General features: G+C 40.1%; 2 protein-coding genes across 3 annotated transcripts in view; one reads left to right on the top strand and one right to left on the bottom strand.

Moving 5' to 3' along the window:
* Positions 1 to 2,855, bottom strand: part of NDUFAF2 (NADH:ubiquinone oxidoreductase complex assembly factor 2) — a 52,794-nt gene extending 49,939 nt beyond the window's left edge. Inside the window, exon 1 of one of the 2 annotated variants that reach the window (XM_060761531.2) lies at positions 2,670 to 2,855. In XM_060761531.2, coding sequence (XP_060617514.1) covers positions 2,670 to 2,796 — 127 coding nt within the window. In that variant the 5' untranslated portion in view covers positions 2,797 to 2,855. The remainder of the gene's footprint in view (positions 1 to 2,669) is intronic. The other variant, XM_060761530.2, reaches the window with a different exon arrangement.
* Positions 2,856 to 5,011: 2,156 nt separating this feature from the next.
* Positions 5,012 to 27,619, top strand: ERCC8 (ERCC excision repair 8, CSA ubiquitin ligase complex subunit). The gene is made up of 12 exons (XM_060761529.2): positions 5,012 to 5,166; positions 7,673 to 7,768; positions 8,886 to 8,987; positions 11,540 to 11,663; positions 12,308 to 12,389; positions 13,844 to 13,912; positions 15,708 to 15,774; positions 17,737 to 17,840; positions 21,293 to 21,417; positions 24,129 to 24,326; positions 24,900 to 24,986; positions 26,000 to 27,619. Exons 1-12 carry the CDS (start codon positions 5,090 to 5,092, stop codon positions 26,069 to 26,071), a joined length of 1,203 nt encoding a protein of 400 aa, XP_060617512.2. The 5' UTR covers positions 5,012 to 5,089; the 3' UTR covers positions 26,072 to 27,619.
* Positions 27,620 to 27,940: the final 321 nt, after the last annotated feature.

Genomic DNA, 27,940 nt, shown 5'->3' on the forward strand with positions numbered 1-27,940 from the left:
AGGTGAGTAGTACGCAAGGTCATTTAAAGGATTAGATATTTATCAGTTTTGGGATGAGAGAAAGCGGCAACAGGAAATGCTGCTAAAGAGAAAAACTGTATTTAGATCCAGTCTGCAGGACTCATCCATAAGCCTAACTGCATTCTTCCTCAGGTGTGCACTATACTCTGTTATCTCAGGGCCCTTCCACACAGCCCTATATCCCAGAATATCAAAGCAGAAAATCCCACAATATCTGCTTTGAAATGGGCTATCTGAGTCCACACTCAGATAATGTGGGATTTCCTGTCTTGATATTCTGGGATATAGGGCTGTGTGGAAGGGCCCTCAGTCCATTGCTCTGAAGGGACATGAGTTCATGCAGAATGTTGCATTTCACAGGCCTGAAATTATACTGCCACACTTTTTGAAGCATACATTGATAATAAGATTGGGGAGTTCAACTAGTATCCTCAAGCTGCAGGGAGAGGCGAGTAAGAAATAAAGTTGTTGTTGTTATTTGATATACAATATGATTAGTACACAGCAAACAAGATCACTATGTTGGCTTTTGTACTGGATCACACATCGGACACTTCCCAAGTGTAAAGGGCTGTGATATATTGGTGAATAATGTGTGCAGATCCCAGTAGGGTAGCTTTTGCAGCTGACAAATGATAATTTTGTCAATGCTGATTGTGTTTAAGTGTAGGCCATGGTCTTTAGGCACTGCACCCAGTGTGCCGATCACCACTGGGACCATGCTTACTGGTTTGTACCAGAGTCTTTGAAGTTTGATCTTTCAATTTTATTTATTTATTTATTTACGGCATTTATATGCCGCCCTTCTCACCCCAAAGGTGACTCAGAGTGGCTTACAATATATATTTTCATACAATATATTATATTATTAGTATAGTACAATATCAGCATATATTACTATATTGCACTATACCATTATATTGTAATATTATTAGTAATATTACATGTAATTAAATATATAATTATAATTTAATTATAATTAAATCCTAATATTGTGACAGCTTTTCCAGTTGTTTCTCTCCAATCCTGCTGTCGCCTGGGATTGCAGCATCGATGATAAATACTTTGTATTGTCGAAGTATTTCATGGCGGGAATCACTGGGCTGTTGTAGGTTTTTCGGGCTGTATGGCCATGTTCTAGAAGCATTCTCTCCTGAGGTTTCACCTGCATCTGTGGCAAGCATCCTCAGAAGTTGTGAGGTTTGTGTCAGCTCACAACCTCTGAGGATGCTTGCCACAGATGCAGGCAAAACGTCAGGAGAGAATGCTTCTAGAACATGGTCATACAGTCCGAAAAATCAACAACAACCCAGATCCATACTTGGTTTTTCCCCACGATCGTGAGATCAAGAGTACTGTGCTCCAAAACTTCTGTCAGTCTGAATTCGGAAGTCCCAGAGTAGTTTGACGTGTTCATTTTCAGTAACTTTTTCTGGCTTGTGATCCCACCAGTCCTTTGTCGCAGGAAGGTGGTATTTGTGGCACAAGTATCAATGGATCATCTGAGCAACAGCTTGTAGTCTGTCTGCACGATCTTCTTGCAACAGCTGAGAATTCAATCTGCTTCCTTGCAGAGTCTATACTTGAGATCTGTTGTCAACTTTTTAATTCTGGCTTTTTTATTATTATTATTTGTCTGTATATTCGTCTTTTTAATTCTGGCTTTTTAATTATTATATTATTATTCGTCTGTGCTCAGAATGGGAATTTCAACTAGCATTCTGTGCTCATACGTTTTCAGCAATCCTACATAAAATCAAAGGCAACTTTGCAAAGATGTCCAATTAAAAATATGACAACTTCTTAGTTTAACTTTAAATTGGTCCAAATCTGAAAAACTAGGAACAGAATATAATTATATAGAAGCTTCAATTGAGTCCTACTGTGTGCTACTGTGAAAACATATCGTCTCACGGTCCAGAACAGATAATAGCATGAAAGATATGTATTTTCTAATTTAAAATATTAAAGCGTACCATCTCACGGTCCAAAACAGATTTTTAAGGATTGAATTGTGCTGGTTAAAATGGCAGACATATAAATTCTTCATGCGGCTCCCTCCACCTGCTGACCAAATATGGATAGTACTACTATTAAATAGGAATTAAATCGCATCGGGATAATTTGAAACAGCCTAAGGATAGACAAACATGGGCCACGGAGATGGTCTCATTTCTGCACCTCAATCCTGGTGGGCGGTTTCAACACATCACCAATGTGTTAGGAAGTGATATGGTGCCACTTCCTTTTTGTCTGTTTCAGCTGGTTCACAGAGGTTTGTAAAAGTCACCACAAGTTGAAATGGCATGTTTTCAGGCAGTCTGGAGCCATCCTAGGTAAATTGGGAATAGAAAATGCCACCTAGCCAACTTAGGCCCTCCAGGTGTTTGGGACTTCAACTCCCACAATTCCTAGCAGCCTACCGGCTGCTAGGAATTGTGGGAGTTGAAGTCCCAAACACCTGGAGGGCCTAAATTGGCCCAGGATGATGTAGAGCCAGCCTCCTGCTTGGTGTGTTCTTCCATCACTTCAGCCACATCCAACACACTCTGACCTGTCTTGGTTTTCATCTGTGACCTTATGAAGGGATTTGTGTCCCAACTGTGAGGGAAAAACCAGGGGTGCAAACAAGGCCCGCCTCGCCTCACCTGCCCAGGTTTCGTGCTTTGGGATGCGGTAGTACTGGTTCCCGAAGGGGTCGCTGCCCACATACTCTTTGGCCGGACCGAAAGCGCGGAGCTTCACGGAGCGTAACAGCCGCCAAACCGCGCTCATGGCGCCGAAGCTCTGACAGGCCGCAGGCAAGACACGCCTCCTCAGAGAGGCCACGCCCCTCGCGCGCCTCACGCCCCGAACTCAAAGAAGCTCCGCCCACAAAGGAAAGAAACCGTTGGGCTATACGCCACGCCCCCAAACTTGTTGAAGCCCCGCCCACTAAGGAAGACACTACGCTACGAACACGAAGAAGCCCCATCCACAAAGGGGAAGGCAACGTTGGGCTACACGCCACGCCCCCAAACTCCATGAAGCCCCGCCCACTAAGGGGAGAAGAATTGAGCTACAAGCCACGCCCCCAAACTCCATGAAGCCCCGCCCACTAAGGGAGAAGAATTGAGCTACAAGCCACGCCCCCAAACTCCATGAAGCCCCGCCCACTAAGGGGAGAAGATTAAGCTACAAGCCACGCCCCCAAACTCCATGAAGCCCCGCTCACCAAGGGGAGAAGATTAAGCTACAAGCCACGCCCCCAAACTCCATGAAGCCCCGCCCACTAAGGGGAGAAGATTAAGCTACAAGCCACGCCCTCAAACTCTATGAAGCCCCGCCCACTAAGGGAATAAGATTAAGCTACAAGCCACGCCCCCAAACTCCATGAAGCCCCGCCCACTAAGGGGAGAAGATTAAGCTACAAGCCACGCCCCCAAACTCCATGAAGCCCCGCCCACTAAGGGGATAAGATTAAGCTACAAGCCACGCCCTCAAACTCTATGAAGCCCCGCCCACTAAGGGGAGAAGGATTGAGCTACAAGCCACGCCCCCAAACTCCATGAAGCCCTGCCCACTAAGGGGATAAGATTAAGGTACAAGCCACGCCCTCAAACTCTTTGAAGCCCCGCCCACTAAGGGGAGAAGGATTGAGCTACAAGCCACGCCCCCAAACTCCATGAAGCCCTGCCCACTAAGGGGATAAGATTAAGCTACAAGCCACGCCCTCAAACTCTATGAAGCCCCGCCCACTAAGGGGAGAAGGATTGAGCTACAAGCCACGCCCCCAAACTCCATGAAGCCCTGCCCACTAAGGGGATAAGATTAAGCTACAAGCCACGCCCTCAAACTCTATGAAGCCCCGCCCACTAAGGGAGAAGGATTGAGCTACAAGCCACGCCCCCAAACTCCATGAAGCCCCGCCCACGGAGAGAAAAACATTTGGGTTGTTGTAGGTTGTTCCGGGCTATATGGCCACGTTCTGGAGGCAATTTTTCTCCTGACGTTTCGCCTGCATCTATGGCAAGCATCCTCAGAGGTAGTGAGGTCGTTCTGAAGGAAGAGAAGCCTTGCCATGGAGTGCCTTTCCATGCACGGGCCCTCCTTCCTTCCTCCAACAACCTACAACAACCCAGTGATTCCGGCCATGAAAGCCTTCGACAATACAAAAAACATTTGGGCTTCAAGCCCCGCCCAATGACCGCCACAAAGCCCAGCCCACAAGAGAAAAACCTTTGGGCTACAAGCCACGCCCCGATCTCTATAAGGCCCCGCCCACGAGTGGAGGGAGAGAAGCCTCCCACAGGGATGATAAAAACATCAATTCATCCGGGCGTCCTCTGGGTAACGTCCTTGCAGACGGCCAATTCTCTCACACCAGAAGCGACTTGCAGTTTCTCAAGTCACTCCAGACACGACCAAAAAAAAAAACGAGAGAAGACAGTTGGGCTACAAGCCACGCCCCCGAACTCCATGGAGCCCCGCCCACGAGAAAAGGCACTATTGGGTTATAAGCCACGCCCCAAATCCCATGAAGCCCCGCCCACGAGAGGAAAACATTTGGGTTACAAGCCACGCCCCCAAACTCAAAGAAGCTCCGCCCACTAAGAGGGAGGCACCTCGTCCATCTTCCTCATGGCACAACCCATCCCGAGACTCTTGTGCCCTAGAGATAGTAAAGTGTAGACTGATCCGTCGTGTTGTGGACTTCGTCTCCCAGAATCCCTTCTCATTGGCCAAGGCAGCTGAGGCTTCTGGGAGTTGAAGTCCCAAAACCTGGAGACCTGAGTATTTTTTACATATAGCTCTAATTTCACTTTGTGAACTTCTGGAATTTGTAGTCCAGGGAGGGGTATTTGTATTCTCTCACCCACGGAGCTTTGGACCTTGTTGAACTACAGATATTTAGAAAGAGACAAACTGAGGCAGCTTAAATGGATAGGAATTCCTGTCAGGTGATCCGCGTCGACGTCGAAGCAACAAGGCGCCCTATTGGCCGAGAGGCAGCTCTCGCAGCCAATGGCGGTCTGAGAGCCACTCGTCATGGCGGCGCCGGGAAGGCTGAGGTTTCCGGATCCCTGCCATGCTGGGCTTTCTCTCCGCCCGCCAAGCGGGTTTGGACGATCCGCTAAGGCTTCGCCGGGCTGAGTCGACCAGGAGGTATTCCTTCTCCTTTGCCTGAGATATCTACACAAGGGCACGGGCCAACTTGGGCCCTCCGGGTGTTTTGGACTTCGACTCCCACCATTCCTAACAGCCTCAGGCCCCTTCCTTTTCCCCCTCAGCCGCTTAAGCGGCTGAGGGGGAAAAGGAAGGGGCCTGAGGCTGTTAGGAATGGTGGGAGTCGAAGTCCAAAACACCCCGAGGGCCTAAGTTGGCCCCTGCCTGATCTACACTGTACGCCAATACCACACAGTGGTATCTTCCATTGAAACTGATAATAAGGTTTCTGGACATCATTTCTTAGGGGTTTCCAGTCTTTCACCCAAATTTATGTGCATGCTTCAAAATGCAACTCTATTTATTTATTTACCCTATTTGTACCCTGCCTTTCTCAACACCGAAGTGAACTCAAAATGGCTTACATAGAGACAATTATTCAGTCATAATACTTACTTACTTAGACGATCCCTCATTGGCCGAGTAAGATAGTCTTCCAGGATCAGAATTCTTGTGAGTCTGTAGGTGGCTATAGAGCCCTATTCTTGCTCTGCATCTTCTTCCGCAGTGAGGGCATTGGTTTCCAGGTGGAAGGCGGTCTCGATCGGGGTTGGCTTGACGCGCCTTCCTCTTGGCACTCTTCTCCCTTTTGCCCTCCATTTGTGCCTCTTCAAATTCTGCAGCACTGCTGGTCACAGCTGACCTCCAGCTGGAGCGCTCAAGGGCCAGGGCTTCCCAGTTCTCAGTGTCTATGCCAGAGTTTTTAAGGTTGGCTTTGAGCCCATCTTTAAATCTCTTTTCCTGTCCTCCAACACTCCATTTTCCATTCCTGAGTTCGGAGTAGAGCTTTGGGAGACTGTGGTTGGGCATCCGGACAACGTGGCCAGTCCAGCGGAGTTGGTGGCGGAAGACCATCGCTTCAATGCTGGTGGTCTTTGCTTCTTCGAGCACACTGACGTTTGTCCACCTGTCTTGCCAAGAGATTTGTAGGATTTTCCATAGGCAGTGCTGATGGAATCGTTCCAGGAGTTGCATGTGACGTCTGTAGACTGTCCACGTTTCACAGGCATATAGCAGGGTTGGGAGGACAATAATTAAAGAAAGGAAAAATGGCTCACAACAATAAGTCGACAACAGACCCCAAATGTAGACTCTTCAAGGAAGCAGATGAAACAAAGATCACTTCCTCAGCTGCTGCAAGAAGACCGTGCAGACAGACTACAAGCAGAGGCATAATACTGTTGCTGAGATGATCCATTGGAACTTGTGCCACAAATACCATCTGCCTGCGACAAAGGACTGGTGAGATCACAAGCCTGAAAAGGTTTTGGGAAATGAACACGTCAAACTACTCTGTGACTTCCGAATTCAGACTGACAGAGTTTTGGAGCACAACACTCCTGACCTCAAGATCGTGTTAAAAAACAAAGTATGAATCGTCAACGTTGCAATTTCAAGTGACAGCAGGATTGAAGAGAAACAATTGGAAAAGCTGACACGATATGAGGATTTAAAGATCGAACTGCAAAGACTCTGGCACAAGGCAGTAAAGGTGGTCCCAGTGGTGATCGGCACACTGGGTGCAGTGCCTAAAAACCTTGGCCTGCACTTAAACACAATCGGCACTGACAAAATTACCATGTGTCAGCTACAAAAGGCCACCCTACTGGGATCTGTACGCATTATTGGGAAGTGTCCAACATGTGATCCAATACAACAGCCAGCATAGCGATTTTGTTTGCTGTGTACTAATCTTGTTATGTATCTAATAATAATAATAATAATAATAACCCTGCCTCCATCTCCCCGAAGGGATTCGGGGCGGCTTACATAGGAACAAGCCCGGAAAAAACATCGGTTAGACACGACACAATGGAATAAAATCAATATACTCAAAAATAAAATAAACACATCACAATATCACAACACAATATCATAAAAACAGTCTCTAGCCTGATCTGTAATAGTTACTGAGCTCGAAGGACTAAGAGTATGTGAAATAGTTTCAGGACAGGGCTAATGGATAAGTGAAAAATCCGATAAAAGTTAGGGCTGGAAGGGTAACGTCATTTGGTATTAGAATGCCATATCTATAGGGCAGAGAGCAGTGCTAAAGTTCAGGAGGTGTTGGTAAATTACAGCTGGGGGAGCATTTATCTGATGAACTGTTTAGTCATTGGCACAGTGGGACATCAATGTTTTTAAGTTCTTACGAAAGGTGGACAGGGTGAGTGCCAATCTAATCTCCCTAGGAAGGGAGTTCCTTACAATGCATGCAATTCCAAAATATTAATATTATATTAAAATTAATAATACATATATTACACATTTAAAAACATTCCACTCCATATTAAAATCATGCCATCCATAATCATAGTCCTTTCTGCTAATGCCAAACTCTTGGTCTCTTGCGTTGCAGTATGTGTTTCGTTGAGCTGCCCCCCCCCCCCCCCATTGTTTAAAAGGTGCATCACTAATTATAATTAGAATACCTTATGTTTTAAAGGGTGCTGAGCTTGGAAATAAACAAGGACAAGTATGTAGAAAGGATCCATGAAAGTGGCGTCAATACCTTGGATATTGAACATATTGAAAATCGATAGTACGTATACTCTGATTTGTTTTATGATAAAGCATATTTTAAAATATTCTTACTTTTTATGTTCCCTAAATGAATATGGTAACAAAATACAGTCTTTCTCTTGTTATAATTGTCACAATATTTTTAATGCATAGAGCTCCCGGTGACGCAGCAGATTAAACTGCTATGCTGCTGAGCTTGCTGACTGAACTTACTGGTTCGAATCTGGGGAGCTGGGTGAGCTCCCGCTGTTAGCCCCAGCATCTGCCAACCTAACAGCACTCCATACAGTCATGCCGGCCGCATGACTTTGAAGGTGTCTACGAACAACGCCAGCTTTTCGGTTTAGAAATTGAGATGAGCACGAACCCCCAGAATCGGACACAACTAGATTTCACGCCAAGGAAAAACCTTTACCTTTTTACCTTTTAATGTGTGGATTTATAAAATTTTGCAGCTTGCTACCATTGAAGTTAATGCTGTTCAGCAGAACCAGTTATCTTCAAATTGGACATTTCCAACACTGAAACTAGCATTTTCAAGACAGTTGTCTTGAAACCGTATAGGTGTATTGGAATTTGTGGTTCTCTGAATATGCTAAAGATTGAATGTTAGCAGACTTTGCATATTTAAAAAAATACAATTGAGCATCCTTTATCTGGAATTTCAAAATCAAAAATACTCCAAAATCATCCACATGGGAAGTTGAATAGTGACACCTATTGCACCTCAGCTAGGGTTGGCAGAAGCTGGGCCGAACAGCAGGAGCTCACCTCCCTGAATTTGAAAGGCTGACATTTCAGTCAGCAAGCTCTGAAGCTCACTATGTTATTTTAGCTTATAAAATTATAATTGCATGTTTTAATTTTGTTCACTTAACATACAATATGCGTAATCAGGTCCTAATCAGTTTAACACAGGACTTTTGTTATCTAAGTGAGGCATTCCAAATATTGTTGGAAGTTAACTTCCAGCATACTTCACCATTGGTTATGCTAACTAAAGGAGAGGGGAAAATATTTGAACTTACCATCCCTAATTGAGTTTTTAATCTTAACATTTTATTGGATTTAGGACTGTATTTTTAAAAGGCAGAATTTATTGTTTCAGAATGGATTTTTAATTTGTTTCCTTACAGTATGTTATCAGGTGGTTCAGATGGTGTAATTGTACTATATGACCTTCAGAACTTGAGCGGAAATTCATGCTATACCTGTAAAGCAGTTTGCACTGTGGGAAGGTATGTATTCTTTACAGGATCAAATGCTATAAATATATTTTCATTTTTGTTATCTATTTTAGTTTATAGCCAATAAGTGGGGTATTTTTCAGCATACAAAGTCCTAAGCAGATGAGGGTCATAGTATCTAAAAGTCTGCCTCATCTGTATAAGACTGTCTGAAATTTGAAATTCTCAGTAGAGTCACTTTGTATGCGGCCAAGTTGATGAAAAGTTTCCCTTTTATCAAATATTTATAATTTCTGGAACTATTTTCCAAAGGGCATTAGGCTGTCCCATAACTGTATTGTTCCATGTGCTCCTTGATTCTTAGAACAAGTTTTAAGGTTGTCTTTTGGCACATGTCTTAATGTTATTTTTAAAGTGTTCAGATAGGTTTTCACCTGGAAACTCATTGTGGGATCATGGGCAAGTCATATTCCATAACTTGAGGGTGCACAACAGCAATAGCAAATGTGATGATTACCCTGAGAGATGAGAGTGGATAAGTAACTGCATTTAATTTAATATCATAATGACCTAATTTTAGTCAAGCACCTGTTACAGTACTAATTAGAGTCTAAATGGCCAGAGTAACGGGGGCACAGACTTCTTTTAAGTAACCAATTTGCTATCTGAAGCAAATAAGATTAACTTTATGAAATGTTACACATGTTTCCTACATGAAAGGGGTGGGCAAAATGCAGCCCTTGGGATATTGTTGGGCTTCAGCTCTCATCAGCTCTAGCCAACATACCCAATTGGGTGGAATGCTGGGAATTGCAATCCAGTAACTTCTGGGGGGCTGCCCTTACCAATTCATAGGGCCTCATCCCATGAGCGGCAGGTAAGCAGTGGAAAGCAGAAGGAACAGTGTTACACTTGAGGATATTTATGTCCTTCCTTTAGGTATTATTTGAAAAAAGCAGAGATGGACTCTTTACTTGGAAAGTGTCTGTGTTTATCAAATAATCAACAGGAACAGGGGAATGTGCAAGTAGAAAGTGTTCTTCCTTCTGGAGTTTCTCCTGATAATCTTCTTTGAAGAGGAAGATGTGACTTCAACAGATAGGAAGGAATCGAGAGGACAACCTATGGAGAAATTAATCTTTTGATATCACTTTTTCCTTCTTCAATAAACATAATCTTTTTCTTTCCTTTCTGTAAGAAAGGTTCAGCTTTGTGAAGTCCCATTCTCGGCAATGACTGCCAATCTACCTCCCCATACATAAAAGCCAGATTCCAGGTTTCTTGTGACCAGTACTACTTTAATTCTTTTGCCTCTCTACTTTCCTGTAATGGAATGGGTTTTCTAAGACAACAAACCATGACATTTTCATTTTACTTTACTATAGGCATCCTTCTGTTTCCTTATTGTCCCCATTCCATTTTTCCATTGTAGACACCAAAATTATTTTCAAGAAGGTTTCTGCCTCCACTGCTCTGGATGTACGTTCCCAGTCTGTGGTGTTCCAGATGTTGTAGAGTCTAACTTCCAGAATGCCTAACATTTGAGCTGTGCTGACAGAGGGCCCTTCCACACAGCCCTATATCCCAGAATATCAAGGCAGAAAATCCCACACTATCTGGGTGTGAACTCAGATAACCCAGTTCAAAGCAGATATTGTGGGATTTTCTGCCTTGATATTGTGGGATATAGGGCTCTATGGAAGGGCCCTGAGGCTTTTGAGCTTTGAAATGCCGCTTCACTGTAGAATTAATGCTGTTTGATGCCACTTTAATGGCCATGGCTGAATCCTACAGAATCATGGGATTTGTAGCTCAGTGAGGCACCAGCACTCCTTGCAGGGAAAGCTAAAGACCTTGTAAAAATACTACTCCCATGGTTCCATAGTGGTTAAAGTGGCGTCAAACTGTGTTAATCCAACAATATAGATACACTTTGAAATCAAAAACACCTGAAAGACCAGAGACTAAGGGCCCTTCCACGCTGCCCTTTATCCCAGGATCTGATCCTAGATTATCTGTTTTAAACTGGAATATATGTCCCCACTGCTGGATAATCTGGGATAAACAGATAATCTGGGATCAGAGCCTGGGATAAAGGAGAAGTGTGAAAGGGCCCCTAGAAACCTGATGTAGGGCGTTTCCACACAGTGCTATATCCCAGAATATCAAGGCAGAAAATCCCACATTGTCTGTGTGTGAACTCAGATGACCCAGTTCAAAGCAGATATTGTGGGATTCTCCGCCTTGATATTCTGGGATATAGGGCCCATAGTGATCATGGATGGGGAAAATGGGATGATCTAGATGAAACGTGGACTACAGTTCCTTTAGTCCTGGTGAGCACAGACAGAGGTGAAGAATGGTGAGAGGTATAAGATCTGAAAGGCCACAAAAATCCCCTGCTTTAGCTCTTTCCCCCTGTTTCCCTGACACTGCAATGGCATTAGTGCTGTCATTGCCTTAGTCTTTCCCTGCAGAGATGTGCTTCTTAGACCCTTACAAGGTTTTATCTTTTATTTCGGGATATTCAGGTTTATTGCATAGAAGTATGGCAAGTTGTTACTGCCTTTTGTCTACATTGTCTTTCAATGATTGTGTTTCAGAAGCCACCCCGATGTTCACAAGTTCAGCGTTGAGACAGTTCAGTGGTACCCCCATGACACTGGCATGTTTACATCAAGTTCCTTTGATAAAACACTGAAAATCTGGGACACAAATACATTACAAGTAAGTAAAATTGAATTATTGGATCCAGTAGTAGAAGATACTTAGCATTTTCATTGTCAAATTGTTTCCCAGCTCAATGACATATTTGCATTCTAGCACACCCTTGTTTTCACAAGAGGGTGGCTGTATTTGGAGGTTTGCTCAGGCAGCACTTACAGCAGGATAAAGCTGATTCATTGAATGAAGCCATTTTGTAAAGATTACTTGGTAATATTAAGTGAGCCAACTCTAGTGCAGGCAGACAGTAGAAATGCTAGAGATTCCCTCCCTGCATTTCCATTTTTTAGTCCAAATAATTGTTTCATTCATGATTAACTTATAGTTTTCCTGCCGCTTTCTCTTTTTCTGTCCATAATGAATGTTTTAATTCATACTGAATGTTACTCATACTGAAGATATTTTATGCTGCTACTTTAGTTAGTAGGATTGAATTAACTGTTGCAGCATTAATCCTGAGGTCAAGATGTACCAATATAAGTGTGTGACTCCTTCCTTGACTTTGATGGCACTTACAAAACTGTGGCTTAATGTTACATTTTAATTTGTTCATTTGTAATTATTGTGTGGGAAAGGATTCTTAATGTCTTGTTAGGATTTAAGTTTCAAGTAGGAGCTTAACCAACATGTTGTCTTTCAACTGACAGCCTGCAGATGTGTTTAATTTTGAGGAAACTGTATACAGTCACCATATGTCTCCTATTGCTACCAGGCATTGCTTAATTGCAGGTTTGTATTCATTTCTGCTTCTTCTTTTGAATGCCACATTTATTTTAAGTGGTAATAGGTATAAGCAGCTTATGCAAAGACTCCCTTCCAGTTTGATCCAGATATGTCATCCCACATTAGATCATTAGCATGATATGAATGTTCTAACATCTGGTTTCTTTGTAACCATTGATTATTGCAAAATATTGCCTTTTAAGCCAGTGATATTATAAGTCTGTGGATTTTAAAGATTTCTTCATTGAGTGTTGGTGTTGTGTCTCATCTAAAATTACACAATGTGGTGGCTGAAAGAAAGTTCTGTGGATACTCTGGATAAAAAGATTAATAAATTGGTCCTAGAGCAAATAAAGCTTATTTTTTTCCTAGAAACCAAGATGACAAAATTCATTCTGTTGAACAATAAAAGAGAGGACTCACTAGAAAGGACAATCATTCTTGGAAAGGTAAAAGGCAGTAGGAAGAGAGGAAGACCACAATACAGATTGATAGACTCAATTAAGGAAGCCATCTCTCTGAATTTGCCATACCTGAGGCAGGACTATTGATAAGAGAAAGACTTGGATTTTTTTTTTATTATCGAGTCACCATAAACTGAGACTGACTTGATGGTAGTTAAGACCAAGTAGTGTGGTTACTACTAAGAAAATTGGCTCTCCTGATCACAGCAGAATATTTCTGACTCAAAAGTCATAGTACTGTGCTACTTCAATATTTGCCTGGTTATCACAATGCCTAGACATTTCCATAGTAAAGGTAAAGGTTTTCCCTTTACACTAAGTCTATTCTTGTCCAACTTGGGGGGGGGGGAGGGGTGTTTCTCATCTCCATTTCTAAGCCGAGGAGCCGACGTTGTCCTTAGGCACCTCCAAGGTCATGTAACCGGCATGATTGCATGGAGCACCGTTACCTTCCTGCCGGAGCGGTACCTATTGATCTACTCAAATTTACATGTTTTCAAACTGCTAGGTTGGCAGAAGCTAGGCCTAAAAGCAGGAGCTCACACCACTCCCTGAATTCAAACCGCTGACCTTTTGGTCGACTCAGCAGCTCAACAGTTAAACCAGCTGCATTACCGGGAGCTCCAGACATTTCCATATGGTTATATAAATTAAAATATACGTCATGTTTGATGTGGGAATAGGAAAAATCAAAGAGTTCATCTCAATTTCCTTGATCTGCTCTTGTACCACCTCCAAATAAAATGTTCAGTGTAAATATGCACCACTAGTTCTTGTTTTCATTTATCAGTGTTTCAGATTCAGCAATGGTCGAGTGTCAAGAGAATTGTTTAGCTCAGGGATGACTCAGATGGGTTAAATTAATATTAAAAGTAGTTTTCAATATTGTATAGTATACAACCAGCCGAAGTTGACTTTTGCTTTCCATTCTTTTGATAACCAATGCTTAAATGTGCTTCTGATCTTTAATAAATTCTTGTTTTTTTTCTGTTACAGTTGGTACCAAAAGCCCCAAAGTACAGCTTTGCGATTTGAAGTCTGGATCTTGTTCTCACATCCTGCAGGGTATTTCTTTATTGGAAACATAAAAATTCAACAATAACTACTTTGAATAAACTTCACTGTGCAAAGAACTGCTCTGAACGCTGTGTTCTTTGTAAGAAACATAATTGATGTGTTTAGTTCCATCTTTCAAAATGACTCCATAGATTAAGGTCCTCTTCTGTGTATGATTATGACACTGTGGCTCAATAGAAATGGAAGTGTTGCCATTATTAACACTGTTAGCTATTTTTTCAGTTTTACTTCATTAAAATACATAGTAGGGAGTTTTCTTTCCAGATAGTGAAAATAAGTTAGCTTTTCGCAGTAACTAGTGATAATAGAAATGGTAGTCCACTACATCGGGAGTACTCCAGATTCAAAATCTTGTGTTAGATATTTTTGTTAGAGCACATTGGACTATAGCTAGTGAATCTCGACTATATAAACCACGAAATTAACATTTTCATTACAGAAAATGAGTATTTGTAGGGGGATATTTTAGATTTCTAGGCTTGAAGCATATAGTACAGGAGAGAGGAACCTTGTTTGTTGATTTACTCCATAATCAATCTGCTCTTAGTCCAGGAGAAATATAAAGAATCAAAGATTTGCTTGTGAAAGTGATTCTAGGACATGTTGAAGTCAGTGAGACCAAGTCAGTTTACAGTAGCTGATGGATAGCAAACTATCTCGAATACTTGTAGAGGATTTATTAGAGAGTTGATTAAATATTCAGAAATAGCTTATTTGTAAATTGAAAGATTTTCCTTTTATATTCAGTATTGTATACGAATAGCTTAACTGAAAAAAGGGTTAATAGCTGAACAATCCATCTAAGGCAGAGAATGCACGAAACCTTTTTTTCTGTGAATGCAGAAAGTCGTAACCTCAATCGTTATAAATTAAAAGCACCCCAAAAAGGAGAACTGCCAAGAAGTTCAGATGAGAGACTGCATTCCCTCTGCCAGCAGAATGATTATTACTAAGCTGTGGCATCAAGTGACCTATCTAATTATAGGGCTTTTTATGCTGTTCTTTGCAAATAATAAGATAGGGATTGCTAATCAGGAGTGAGCAAGCTGGTGCCTTCAAAATATTTTTCATCCTCCTCAGCCAGGCAATCAGTCTGGCCAGTAGCTGTCGATTATGGGAATTATAATCTAAAATATCCGAATGACAATGTGCTTATCCTTGTAATTGTACATCTGGTTTAATTTTCAAATGTGCAAATACCATGAAACATAATCCCTTCCTATGTGGACACAGTGCCAAAATACGATAGAAGCCCTGCCAGACAAAATAGGTGTGTACATTGAGACACATACTTAAGCGAATCAAGGCAACGAAAGGAATGTTAAGCCTACATATTTATGTGTTGTCGAAAGCTTTCATGGCTGGAATCTCTGGGTTGTGAGTTTTCCGGTCTGTATGGCCATGTTCCTGAAGCATTCTCTCCAGATGTTTCACCCACATCTAGGGCAGGCATAGATGTGGGCCTGCTAAAGATGTGGGCGAAACATCAGGAGAGAATGCTTCTGGAACATAGCCATACAGCCTGGAAAACTCATAGCAACACTATATATTATCATTTGCTAGCTGTTTTCTTCTTTGCTTGGTCTCACATGGGAAAATTTTATGCTGGGAATATGAGGATTGTGTAAAGGAAATACACTTTGTCCTGATGTTTTGTCTCCTTTACACAAATAGGGAGAAATAACTCTGTTAGGGCTCTTTTGAGATGGACTATGCCAAAATTGATGGCATGTAAGTGATCCAATGCACACATCTAAGGATTCATGTGTTTTCATATTTTTAGGTCACAAACAGGAAGTTCTAGCAGTATCTTGGTCACCACGTTACGAGTACATTTTAGCAAGTGCAAGGTAAGAGAGAGAGAAAAAGTACAGGTTGAGTATCTGTTATCTGAACATCTAGATTGCTCCAAAATTCAAAATTGTTCACAAGGGTGGCTGGGATAGTGACAACTTTGCTCCCTGCCTCAAGCCATGAAGAGAGGCCGGCAATCAATATAATGTATTATTATTATTATTATTATTATTATTATTATTATTTCTTCTGATAGTGTACAGAAATTTGTTTCATAAACAAAATTATTTAAAATACGTATTAAATTACCTTCATAGAATCATAGAATAGAATCAAAGAGTTGGAAGAGACCTCATGGGCCATCCAGTCCAACCCCCTGCCAAGAAGCAGGAATATTGCATTCAAATCACCCCTGACAGATGGCCATCCAGCCTCTGTTTAAAAGCTTCCAAAAAAGGAGCCTCCACCACACTCCCGGGCAGAGAGTTCCACTGCTGAACGGCTCTCACAGTCAGGAAATTCTTCCTTATGTTCAGATGGAATCTCCTCTCTTGTAGTTTGAAGCCATTGTTCCACGTCCTAGTCTGCAACAATGGCTTCAAACTACAAGAGAGGAGATGTGTGTAGAAGTGTTTATGAAACATACTTTATTTTCCTGTTTTGATTTAGAGCCCATCTCAAAGAAATCTCATTATGTATATGTAAATATACCAAAATATCCCAAAATACAAGCATTTCAGAGAAGGGCTCCTCAACCTGTAGTAATAATTAAAATAAAAGTTACCTATTTTTTCTACATTTGTTAGTAGTTTTGTAATTCTAAATTGAAACATGACTAATTTCTCTTCGTTTATGTTTGATAAGCCTTTCAATTGGAATGTGAATGTAGTTTTTTAATTTGAATGATCAGTATTTATGTAAGGAACATGAAAGTAAATGCTAAAATTATTATGATAACCTGCATATTTGCTCAAAGAAAAAGAAAGGTTTTTAACTCATCATAAAACTAATTTAGAACTAAATATATGTATTTGGTTGTCATAGCTAGACAAAAGGGAATTGAATATATTAAATCATTAAACATCATAGAATATGTAGTTCTCTGAGTTTATGGATGCGATTTACCTATTTTTGTGGTAATTGTTTCATTTTTATGTTCACTGTTTTAAATGTTTTAAATACTTTGAGGATTCACATCAAACATGTAGCTGATCAATCAGTAAAGATGCAGCTATTAAATTTGTTGTTGAAGGCTTTAATGGCTGGAATCACTGGGTTGCTGTGAGTTTTCTGGCCTGTATGGCGATGTTCCAGAAGCATTCTCTCCTGACGTTTTGCCCACATCTAATACCTCCCAACAAAGGATCCCCTTAAGCAGCAACTAGCCAGGCTTTGAAGCTGCAAGACCATTAAATTCTAATCAGTGTGGCCAGTTGCAACATTTACACTTGCCACAAACAAACAAGAGTTCCTTCTCCCACCCTGGACATTCTACAGATATACAGTATAAACCTCACTTGCCTAGTTTCCAGCAGACCTCTCAACCTCTGAGGATGCCTGCCATAGATGTTGGTGAAACGTCAGGAGAGAATGCTTCTGGAACATAACCATACAGTTCAGAAAACTCTCAGCAACCCAGCTATTAAATTGTTACATCTCAGAGCAAGGAGATATTTGTGTTTCATGTTTTGTTGTTGTCCCCTCAATTCATAATGAAGTGCATGGCACATGTGCTAAGAAACGGATCATTGCTGAGATCCAGAACATTTAGGGGTTTTTCTCCTGTTATAGGCACACAATATAGTTAGGGACATCCTTTACATTTTGGAAAATTAACAGCTGATTTGCACTTTAAGTGTGGAGGTCAATTTTATTGTATGTGGATAACAGAAGAAAACGAAGAAAGAAATTTGAATCCAAAATAAACACATCAGTTGTGACTTTGTTAGAATGCACTGAAACAATTGCTCTTCTTTGTAAATTAATATAGGCATTTTCTTCTTTTGTTTCCCTCCTAGTGCTGACAGTAGAGTGAAGTTGTGGGATGTGAGGAGGGCTTCTGCTTGTCTGCTTACTCTTGATCAACATAATGGTGAGAAGTCAAAAGCTTCTTCCGAAGCAGGTAATTAGTATTTTTTGGCAGCACACTTCATATCAGTGTTATAGGATTAGTATCATGCATTTTCGCATCGTATCAAAAGGGATCCGGTGGCTCAGAATAGGTAACTTGGCGAGTGCTGTCATTCCTCTACTTTTCCTGGTGTTGGGGTGCAAGACCTTCGTGAAAGTGGAAAAACCATGGATTTGGGGCAAAAGCCTTTTTTCACATAAGAGAACATCACTCTACATATCCCAGCAAGACACTATGAGTAGCTTCAAATAGAATAGAATGAAATAGTTTTGGAGGAACTATAGATAACTGGAGATTTGTTCTCTCTAGGAGTCTATATCTTCCAGAATTACTCTATAGGTAACTTCAATTGGAAGTCAATTATAGAATTGCACTGGAGGGCCTAGAGATTTCTACTGAGACCATAATAATAATAAACTTTATTTATACCCCGCCACTATCTCCCCAATGGGGACTTGAAGCGGTTTACATGGGGCCAAGGCCGGACAACATGTTACAGCAAAATAAAACAAGAACATAAACAACAAGCAACATCATCAAAATTACATAGGGAAAAAAAGTATAAACACAGTAACAAAATAGCATTCCAATAAACACAATCACGATAACAGTGGGCGGGCCATATGTACAGGATAAAATGATTTTAAAACTCTAATGAGATAAAAATAGGAGCAGGTTATTTGCAGGGAACTCATAAAAAACACTCAGGGTTGTGGAACTAACTATTCATCAAACCTGTGAATAATCAAACCTACAAAAGTGAAATCTTATGTGGACAGCCAACTGCACTGGGAGCTAAATGCAAATCAATCTCTCTCTGTGTCTGCCTGTCTATTCATATACACACAGATGCATTAAAGGTAAAGCTTTCCCCTGACATTAAGTCTAGTCGTGTCCAACTCTGGGGAGTGGTGCTCATCTCCATTTCTAAGTCAAAGAGCTGGTGTTGTCTGTAGATACCTCCAAGGTCATGTGACCAGCATGACTGCATGGAGTGCCATTACCTTCCCGCAGAAGCAGTACCTATTGATCTACTCACATTTGCATGTTTTCGAACTGCTAGGTTGGCAGAAGCTGGGGCTAACAGCGGGAGCTCACTCCCCAGATTCAGACCACCAACCTTTTGGTCAGCAAGTTCAGCAGCTCAACAGCTTAACATGCTACGCCACCAGGGGGCCCTTACACATAAATATAAGCAGACACACATATAAAACTATCATTTATTTTAAAAAAACAATTTGCAGCCTTTGTCTTAATTCCATGTAGTCATCCACCTACTTTCCAGAGCTTTCTGCGAGTTGGCAAGAGTGAACTTTATGTGAGATGGAAAGAGGCTCTTTTCATGGAAACCCCATCTGGGCCAAAAAAAAAAGGGACCGAGTTTGAGAGAGGGAGCTGCAGCGAGGAAAAGAGTGATCCCTGCCCACTTGGGGTTGTGTCTCATCCTACCGCTGGGTTGCAGCTCTGCCCACAGTCGGCAAATGTCCTTTAAGAGATTGCCCCCATTACAATGTGGTTGACAGAAAAAAGTGCCCCAAACCTGTTTTAAATCTCTGTGGTTATGATTACTCAAAAATCTGTATGTGTTTCAGGTACATGAGTGAATCATTTAAACTATTATTTCAGTTTGATAATTGAGGATGTGTCAAATTATGTCTTAGTGAAACTAAGGGAAGATGAACCTGATGAAATTTGACTGGATTATACTCTTGTGTCCCTGTTTCTACTCCCACCCCACAAAAACTCAGATTACTAGAATCCTGTTACTAATCCTTATCTGTATTCATAGTGTTTATTTCCACTGTGATTTTCAGATTGCTCATCATTGCCTTGTTTGTTAATTGTGATTGGGATTCATAAGAATTCTAAGCTCAGTAAACTTGAATTAATTACAGCAATAGTCTTCAGCCTTTTTGGACTACTTTTCACCAAATCTCTGCTTTCTCTTTTTACTCCATATGCCTTTTCTTCTTGATTTTCTTTCTCTCTTAGGATTAGAATGCTAGTCAATTCATCAGTCATGATTGAATAAATAAGGGGGTTTTGTAACGTATTTCTCTTCCCATAGCTGTATCGGTTTATTGTATATCATTGTAATAAGGCATTTAATGTTTACCTGTGTCTGCTTATATACCGTAGTCCCCTCAGGGAGAAGGACAAAATATAAATAAAGTGTTGTTGTTGTTGTTGTTATATAAGGCCCTTCTGGTGGCCCAGTGGGTTAAACCACTGAGCTGCTGAACTTGCTGACCAAAAGGTTGGCAGTTTGAATCTGGGGGGCAGGGTGAGCTCCCACTGTTAACCCCAGCTTCTGCCAACCTAGCAGTTCAAAAACATGCAAATGTGAGTAGATCAATAGGCACCACTTCTGCGGGAAGGTAACGGCTCTCCATGCAGTCATGCTGGCCACATGATTTGGGAGGCATCTATGGACAACTCCGGCTCTTCGGCTTAGAAATGGCACCACCCTTCAGAGTCAGACACGACTGGACTTAATGGCAGGGGAAACCTTTACCTTTACTTACTATATTACTGGGGCCAATGATTTTAAACTTACGTAAACTGGAATTAGTGATGAAGAAAGGAGGTGGCCAAGTTCACTGCTGATGGAAAAATTTTTTAGAGTGGTTAAAACAAAAAGAGATAGGTAAAATTAAAAAAAAACACTGGAGACTTGTCTCTAAAATTAAAATGCATTTCAGTGCAGGTAAATAGATCAATAGTAGGGCAAAAATATCTCAACATATATTTAAAGTTTAAATACAAATAACAGATATGCCGATGGAATCTACATTGGTAATGACTGATTAAGAAAGAGGTCTTGATCTTGTGATAGAATAAAGATCATTCAATGAAAATGCCAATTTGCTATGCAATTTAACAAATTAAATAATTAGAAAAGCAATGGCAAATAAAACTGGCAAAGCAGATCTGAAATGTTTGGTATCAGAAGCGTTTTGGAGTTGGATAATTTTTAAAAATAATTTAGAATATTTGTTTATATATAATAAGATAGCTTAAAGATAGGACCCAAGTCTAAACACAAAACTCATTTATGTTTCACATACACCTTATACACATAATCATGCATGGAATACTGTGTATAGTTCTATTCAGCACATTTCAAAAAGGGTCATACTGTAAAACAATAATGAACAGCTCAACTATGGGGAAAATGACTATTTCTGGAATTCTTAGTTCAGAAACAAGTTGAGTAAGGAGAAATTTTTCCACATATTATGTGTCATTAAAAATGGAATCGTGTTGCATTTGGTCTCAGTCTTGGCAAAAAACACTGCTATGTAACACAAATTGGAGGCCTTTCCCCTTTAAATACTGCAGGGTTTTTCTTGCAACATAGCAATAAAATGTTGTTGGGTTGAATTTAGTTTGCTACTGCCATGAACTTTATCTGACCTAAATTGTTCACATTTTCTTGACAGTAAATACTGCTCACAATGGAAGAGTTAATGGCTTGTGCTTTACAAATGATGGGCTTCACCTTCTGACAACTGGTACAGATGACCGCATGAGGCTCTGGAACAGCTCCAGTGGGAAGAACACATTGGTAAGATGCTGTAGTTTTATCTGTAATGCAGAAGGTGGTGGGGAGAGAAGTGTTTGGGGAGGGGCGGGGGGGGGGGGTTGCAACCTATGGCCTGTGCAGAATAAATTCACATTTAATACAGTTAGCTGTTCCAATAGAAGGAAAAGGGAAGAGGGGCCAACCAAGAGCAAGATGGATGGATGTTATCCTTGAAGTAACTGACTTGACTTTGAAGGAGTTGGGGGTGGCCACAGCCAACAGGAAGCTCTTGCATAGGCTGGTCCATGAGATCACAAAGAGTCGGAAGGAATTGAACAAATAACAAGAATTGATGAAGTGTTCAAGAATGTTTAGGGGTTAAGTGGTATGTTTAACACTCCTGTTTTGTTTTGTTGTGTTTGTTTTTGTAGCTATGTGCAGAGTTTGTTTGCAAAAGGTACCAAATGAAAAATGACTTTTAGGTGGCAGTACATTGTTGGCTAGGAGTCAAATATTAGGCGTAGATCAAAACTATAAAAATGTATCAAATTGCTTTGATACAGGGCTTGGAAAATTGCATTTTATAGTAAAATAATGTGCTGTATATACTCAAGTACAAGCCTAGTTTTTCAGCTTTTTTTAAGCTGAAAAAGTCCTCCTCGGCTTATACTTGAGTCAAGGTTATTTATTATTTTCCTCTATTATTTTTATTACATTTATAATTTTACTCTATTATTATTACATTTATTATATTACCTATTTATTATTGTTATTACATGTATTATTTTATGATATTATTACTAGTATTATTACATTTCCATTATTACTATTATTATTATTACATTTATTATTTTATTCTCTTTATTATTATTGGAAGGATGCGCATGCACATTTACATTGAAGAAGGTTAGAATAATGGTTTAATCAGATTTGGGCAGTCTTATCTTAAATTACAGTTTTATGTAAATATTTAATCTACTGATGCCTCAATTAATGTAATTTTATTGGTATCTATTTTTATTTTGAAATTTACCAGTAGATGCTGCATTTCCCATCTTCGGCTTATACTCAATTCAATACGTTTTCCCAGTTTTTTGTGATAAAATTAGGTGCCTCAGCTTATATTCAGGTCGGCTTATACTCGAGTATATACGGTACATTCTCAAATTTTGTTAATTGTTCTTGCAACATTTGTTCAGATGGATTTGGTTCATTTTGGAAACAAACTCCACACACATAGATGAATGAATGAATGTATGAATAGATAGATAGATAGAAAGAAAGATAGAAGATTTAAAATATGATCTTTTGGGTTCAATAATGAATTTATTTAAAATATTTGTGTTCTACTTAATGTATTTATATTGTTGAGCTGTTCACGTCTAAAGAAGATATTAAAACGAACTTGGGAATGAAATAGTTCTACTACAGGCTAAAAATGTTAGAGTAATTGATTTAACTTCTATTCAAGGTGGAGTGAATAAAATGCACATTGAATACCAAAATCCATGGATGCTCTTCTTTGTTACAGTCAATATAACACCTTGTCCACATGACTAACATGAACGAGACAGAGTGATAGCTGTATGCTTTGATGACATCTTGGGGTTAAATTGCATAGTTTTGCAACTTAGGAAAGCTTTCCCATGACCACACCTAGTAAGTTATAAACAGGTTTTTAATTTCTTACATTTTATTCCAAAAAGAAAGACAACAGCTGATATTCAGAAAGATAGTCTCAGCCAGTCTTGAAAAATTACCTCTTATCTAACTTGCACAATGGTTCTTCTACATGACATAAATTCACAGTAATTTGCTAGTAGGTTCTATGTAATTTTGAGTTTTTTTGGAGATCCTACTGAACATAAGGGAGACATATTTTTTAAACTATATTCATGGAAGTCCTAGATATGATCCCTGGCTTCTCCGGCAGGATGGGTGGGAAACTTTCTTTCCGAAACCCTAGTGAAACAGTAGCAGTCAGTGAGGACCAAAGTGGGCAGCTTCAGAAGGCATAGGGAAATAATATAATGAACCTTAAAAATAAACAAATGTGGTGAAAAGGAAAGAAAGTTACCAAAGTCCATTGCATTTTATTTTTCACTTTAGAATACAATACAATACTAATTGTATTGTATTCTAGAAGCTCCTTAGAGCTTCTGGAATAAGTAGGGAAAATACATTTCTTGCCATCTTTTTTTCTGGCAGGAGTCATAATACTCATAAAAATAGGCTTGGGGGTCTCATAGTGTCTATGTGATGCACTTTCCCCATAACTGCTATAAATCGTTTTAAGCTAAATGGACCAATTCAATAAAAGGCAGCTTCACATCCATTTGTTTCATTGAATATCAAGATTGATAGTATCAGTGACAGCAGATCAATAAGAAGTTCAGAATTCAATCTGTCCTGTGTTTTCTATAATGTTGCTGCCAAATCTCTAGTCAGACCTCTTACATTTATTGAAGTTTTTTGTGTTATTTTCTTGAATAATAAAAATCAGGTTATGTTTTCTTTAAATGAGAGAACTATATTTTTCTGCATCTTTTTAAACTGCTTAATCATGCAAGATATTTTTCTAAATTCTGGTAATAATTGAGAAGGCTATTGTGGAGCAATGGCAGAATAACAAAATAATATATTTGACAGTCCAGTTGTCGGGATTGAGTTCCATTTTTAGAAAGTAATGAACTATCAACAGATAGACATTATGTCATATTAGGAGCTAACTTTGTCATCTTCCATGTTTACAGGTAAACTATGGGAAGGTGTGCAACGAAAGCAGAAAAGGACTCAAATTCACTGTCTCTTGTGGCTGTAGTCCAGAATTTGCATTTGTGCCGTACAATAGTACTATTGCCATTTATACAATTTATTCCGGAGAACTAATGACTATCCTTAGAGGACATTTTAGTTCAGTTGACTGCTGTGTATTCCAGCCTTATCTTCAGGTAAGCACTTTGCATGATTTGAGTGTTATGCATGTTGCAACAAGATTCTGCATGTGGATAATCTTTCTGCAGGATTTTTTTTACTGTTTCTTCATGCTATGAATGATTGGAGTTGTTAGGGCACTAGTCCTTCTGATTTATATTGTCTCATTTGACAAGCAGTAGCTTTCCAATATGAAAGGATTTTCTTTATCTGCTGTCTCCAGTTGGATTTGCTAGCATTCAAACTTGGGACCTTCCTTTAGGCAAGATATTTGCTCTGTCACTGAGGGCAGGCTTTACCCTATCCTATTTGCCACCTTTATGCCTTGATCTGAAATACAGGCAATCCCCAGGTTACAAACAAGATAGGTTCTGTAGGTTTATTCTAGGTGACCACTGAGGTCTCTTGTTTCTCTACATTTTCTGTCACACCTTATATTTAAGGTATAAGATGGTTTCCTCCATAATCCAAAAGTTTCCAAATCAAATGCAATAACATTTAAATTTTAATGAGGTATATTTCCAATTCATGTTTGTCTTAGTCAACATGTGCCTTTCAATATTCAACATTTCTTAATTTTTTAATGGCAGGAGCTGTATAGCAGTGGCAGAGATGGCAATATCCTTGCCTGGGTGCCCTCTTTGAGAGAGCCGGAACCAGATGATACATCTGAAGAGGTAAATAGCAAGACTAGGTTTAGAGCATCTATATGAAAGCTAGTGTGCATTTTCACTGTGCACTTGGAAACAGTGTAAGAAAATATTTGCACTGAGTGAAGTGATAGGTGTCACAGCTCTAAAAATTTGAACATAGTCTTGGATCTCAATTTGTGCTTGGATCTCAATACCTGTGACACAGGTATCTTATATAAATGTTAGTAGTGTTATTTACTGTGCAGATGATGTAATACAGTCTTAGGTTTCAGGATACTGTGTGGCCACTGTTATGTGTACAAAATAAGACACATTGTCTGCATGGCCAAAGCTATTATTTCTGGCTTAGTTTTGCTGGCTATCTAAACCCCCATTGCTTCTGCTCACTATTCTATTCTTCACTCAGCCATTTTGCCAGAAAAACTAACATTTTAAGAATGAACCAAAGAGTGAAGTGGGTTGCAAAACTGAAAAATAATTGGCTGAAAGGTTATATTTGTTTTTAGCTATTTAAGTGCCTGAGAAAAGGAGCAGACACCTAGTAGGAATGTTTTTTAAAGAAATATTTGTATCTATTAATCCAATATTACCTAAGCTAGAACAGGTTTCCCCTTGACATTAAGCCTTGTCATGTCCAACTCTGGGAGGTGCTGCTCATCTCCATTTTTAAGCCCAAGAGCTGGCGTTGTCCGTAGACACCTCCAAGGTCATGTGGCCAGCATGACTGCATGGAATGCCGTTACCTTCCCACCAAAGCAGTACCTGTTGAGCTACTCACACTTGCATGTTTTCAAACTGCTGGGTTGGCAAAAGCTGAGGCTGACAGTGGGAGCTCCCCCAGCTCCCTGGGTTTTAACCACCAACCTTTCAGTCAGCAAATTCGGCAGCTCAGTAGTTTAACCCCCTGCGCCACCGGGAGCTCCTTATACGAATATACATAACTGTTAAAAATGGAAATGACAGATACAGGCCAAAAGAGTTCCCATTGTCAAACAATCTTTCCACTGTAAGATGGTTGTTCTTCCTTTTTCTTTTAGTTGTCCCAACAGCATCAACAGAACCCTGCATATAAAGATGCCTGGAGCAGCAGTGATGACGACGATGGATGAATTCCTAACAAACTGTGGACAGTTGTGCACTATTTCCTGAAAGAACTGCTGAAGGCAAGGATAAGGGACCTCTGACTCATGAGCCAAAATCAGACTGCCTCACTCAGTCTGCAGGACTTCATACAAAGGGAGAGAGGGCAAGAGAGCCAATCCTTAAGGTGTGCTCCTCAAGGCTATCGCTTGACCCTGTTTGGTTTGCCCTTCATCGTCCCCAATTGGAGAAATCTTCAGAAAAGGCCAGGGTGGTTCAGGACTCATCTGATCTCTGGAGGAGCTGCTCATGTGTCCAATAGGTATGGCCAATGCATACTTGAGTCCTGGAACTGAGGAAGGCACTTTTAAAGGACATCAAGCATGGACTGTCCATGCAAAGTCTGAGATGGAAAAGGACTTAAATAGGAACCTAATTGTCTCTACTGGTGTCCTGAGTCCTAAACTGTAAAACATACCATTTTATAAAACATTTACTTTTATGTTTGTGTTTTCTGCTGTTCTTTTTATGCCTTTCTGTTTTGTCATTCTCAAATTTTAGCTAAAAACCCATTTTTATTAGTTTAAAATAAACTGGGGAGTCCTGCTCTTCTTTTCTGTTTGTCCAAAAGGCATTCTACATTGTATTTTAGGAGAACATATACTGTTCTTACATGTTCATTGCGTCTATATCATATCATGGGTGATATTACTAAATTATGCCTTTTCCTTTTTGTTGATATTGGGAATTGCTGTAGGAGACTGGCGTGTCATTTCTATATTGTCAGCACACAGAGATCAGTTGCTTTTCTTCAAATTGGCTTGTTGTGAGTTTTCTGGGCTGTACAGCCATGTTCCAGAAGCATTCTCTCTTGACGTTTCACCCGCATCCATGGCAGGCATCAGAGGTTGTGAGGTCTGTTGGGAGACAAGGACAAGGCTGCGTTAAACAACCTTCTGCGTTAATATGAATAGACCCTGTGTGTCATATGCTTGTCACAGAATCCATTCAACTCCAAGTTGACTCATGTGGCCTCTGTAGATGGGTCCCAAGAAGATTTTTCTGTTTCCAGTTCTGAGACTGAAGATGATTCAGTAGCCTCAAATGAAGACAGTGTTGATTCCTCAGACCAAGCAACAATAACAGTGGGTGGCAAAACCAGTGTTTGAAGTCGACAATCTTAAAATTGTCTTAAGAAAATTTCTTAGCTTTAGATTCAGATAAAAAAAATTAGGTGATATAGAAATAACAAAGCCATAAATGAATACTAAAACTTGTAAGCCACCTTGAGGCACGAGGAGAACTGTTTAAGAAATAATAAATAAATAACACTATATAACAAAATTTGAAAAAAAAACTGTTCCTGGTTGGAAAGTGTTATTTCCTGTTTAATTGTGTGATGCTTACTTTAAAAGTAGTTGTTAAACAGAAACATCATTTTTATGGCTGCCACAAACTACATTGAATTGGTTCAGACTCTGTGAGATATTCATTGGAAAACCAAAACAAAATATGCTGCAGGATGTCCCTCAAAAACAAAGTTTTTGCAACTTAATAAACTTGATTTATTTATGTCACACATTTGTACCCCGTCCTTCTCGCCCGGGGGCGGGGGGGGGGGCACGACTCAGGGTGGCTTCACAACAAGCACTCATTTGAATGCTAACCACTATTATAAAACATATTAACATATTTAAAGACAGTTCATTAAAATATTAAGAAACATTTTATTAAAATCACTCTGGTTTAAAATCAGTGCCTGGGATAGTCCGTTGTCATACATATCACATTGAGTATTACTCCCAATTGCTGCTACTGTTCAAATGCTTGGTCCCATAACCAGGTTTTGAGGGTTTTTTTCTAAAGTACAGGAGGGAGGTAGCCAATCTGATGTCACT

Source organism: Anolis sagrei, chromosome 2 (genome assembly GCF_037176765.1).
Source record: "Anolis sagrei isolate rAnoSag1 chromosome 2, rAnoSag1.mat, whole genome shotgun sequence".
In the NCBI taxonomy this organism is placed as follows: Eukaryota; Metazoa; Chordata; class Lepidosauria; order Squamata; family Dactyloidae; genus Anolis; species Anolis sagrei.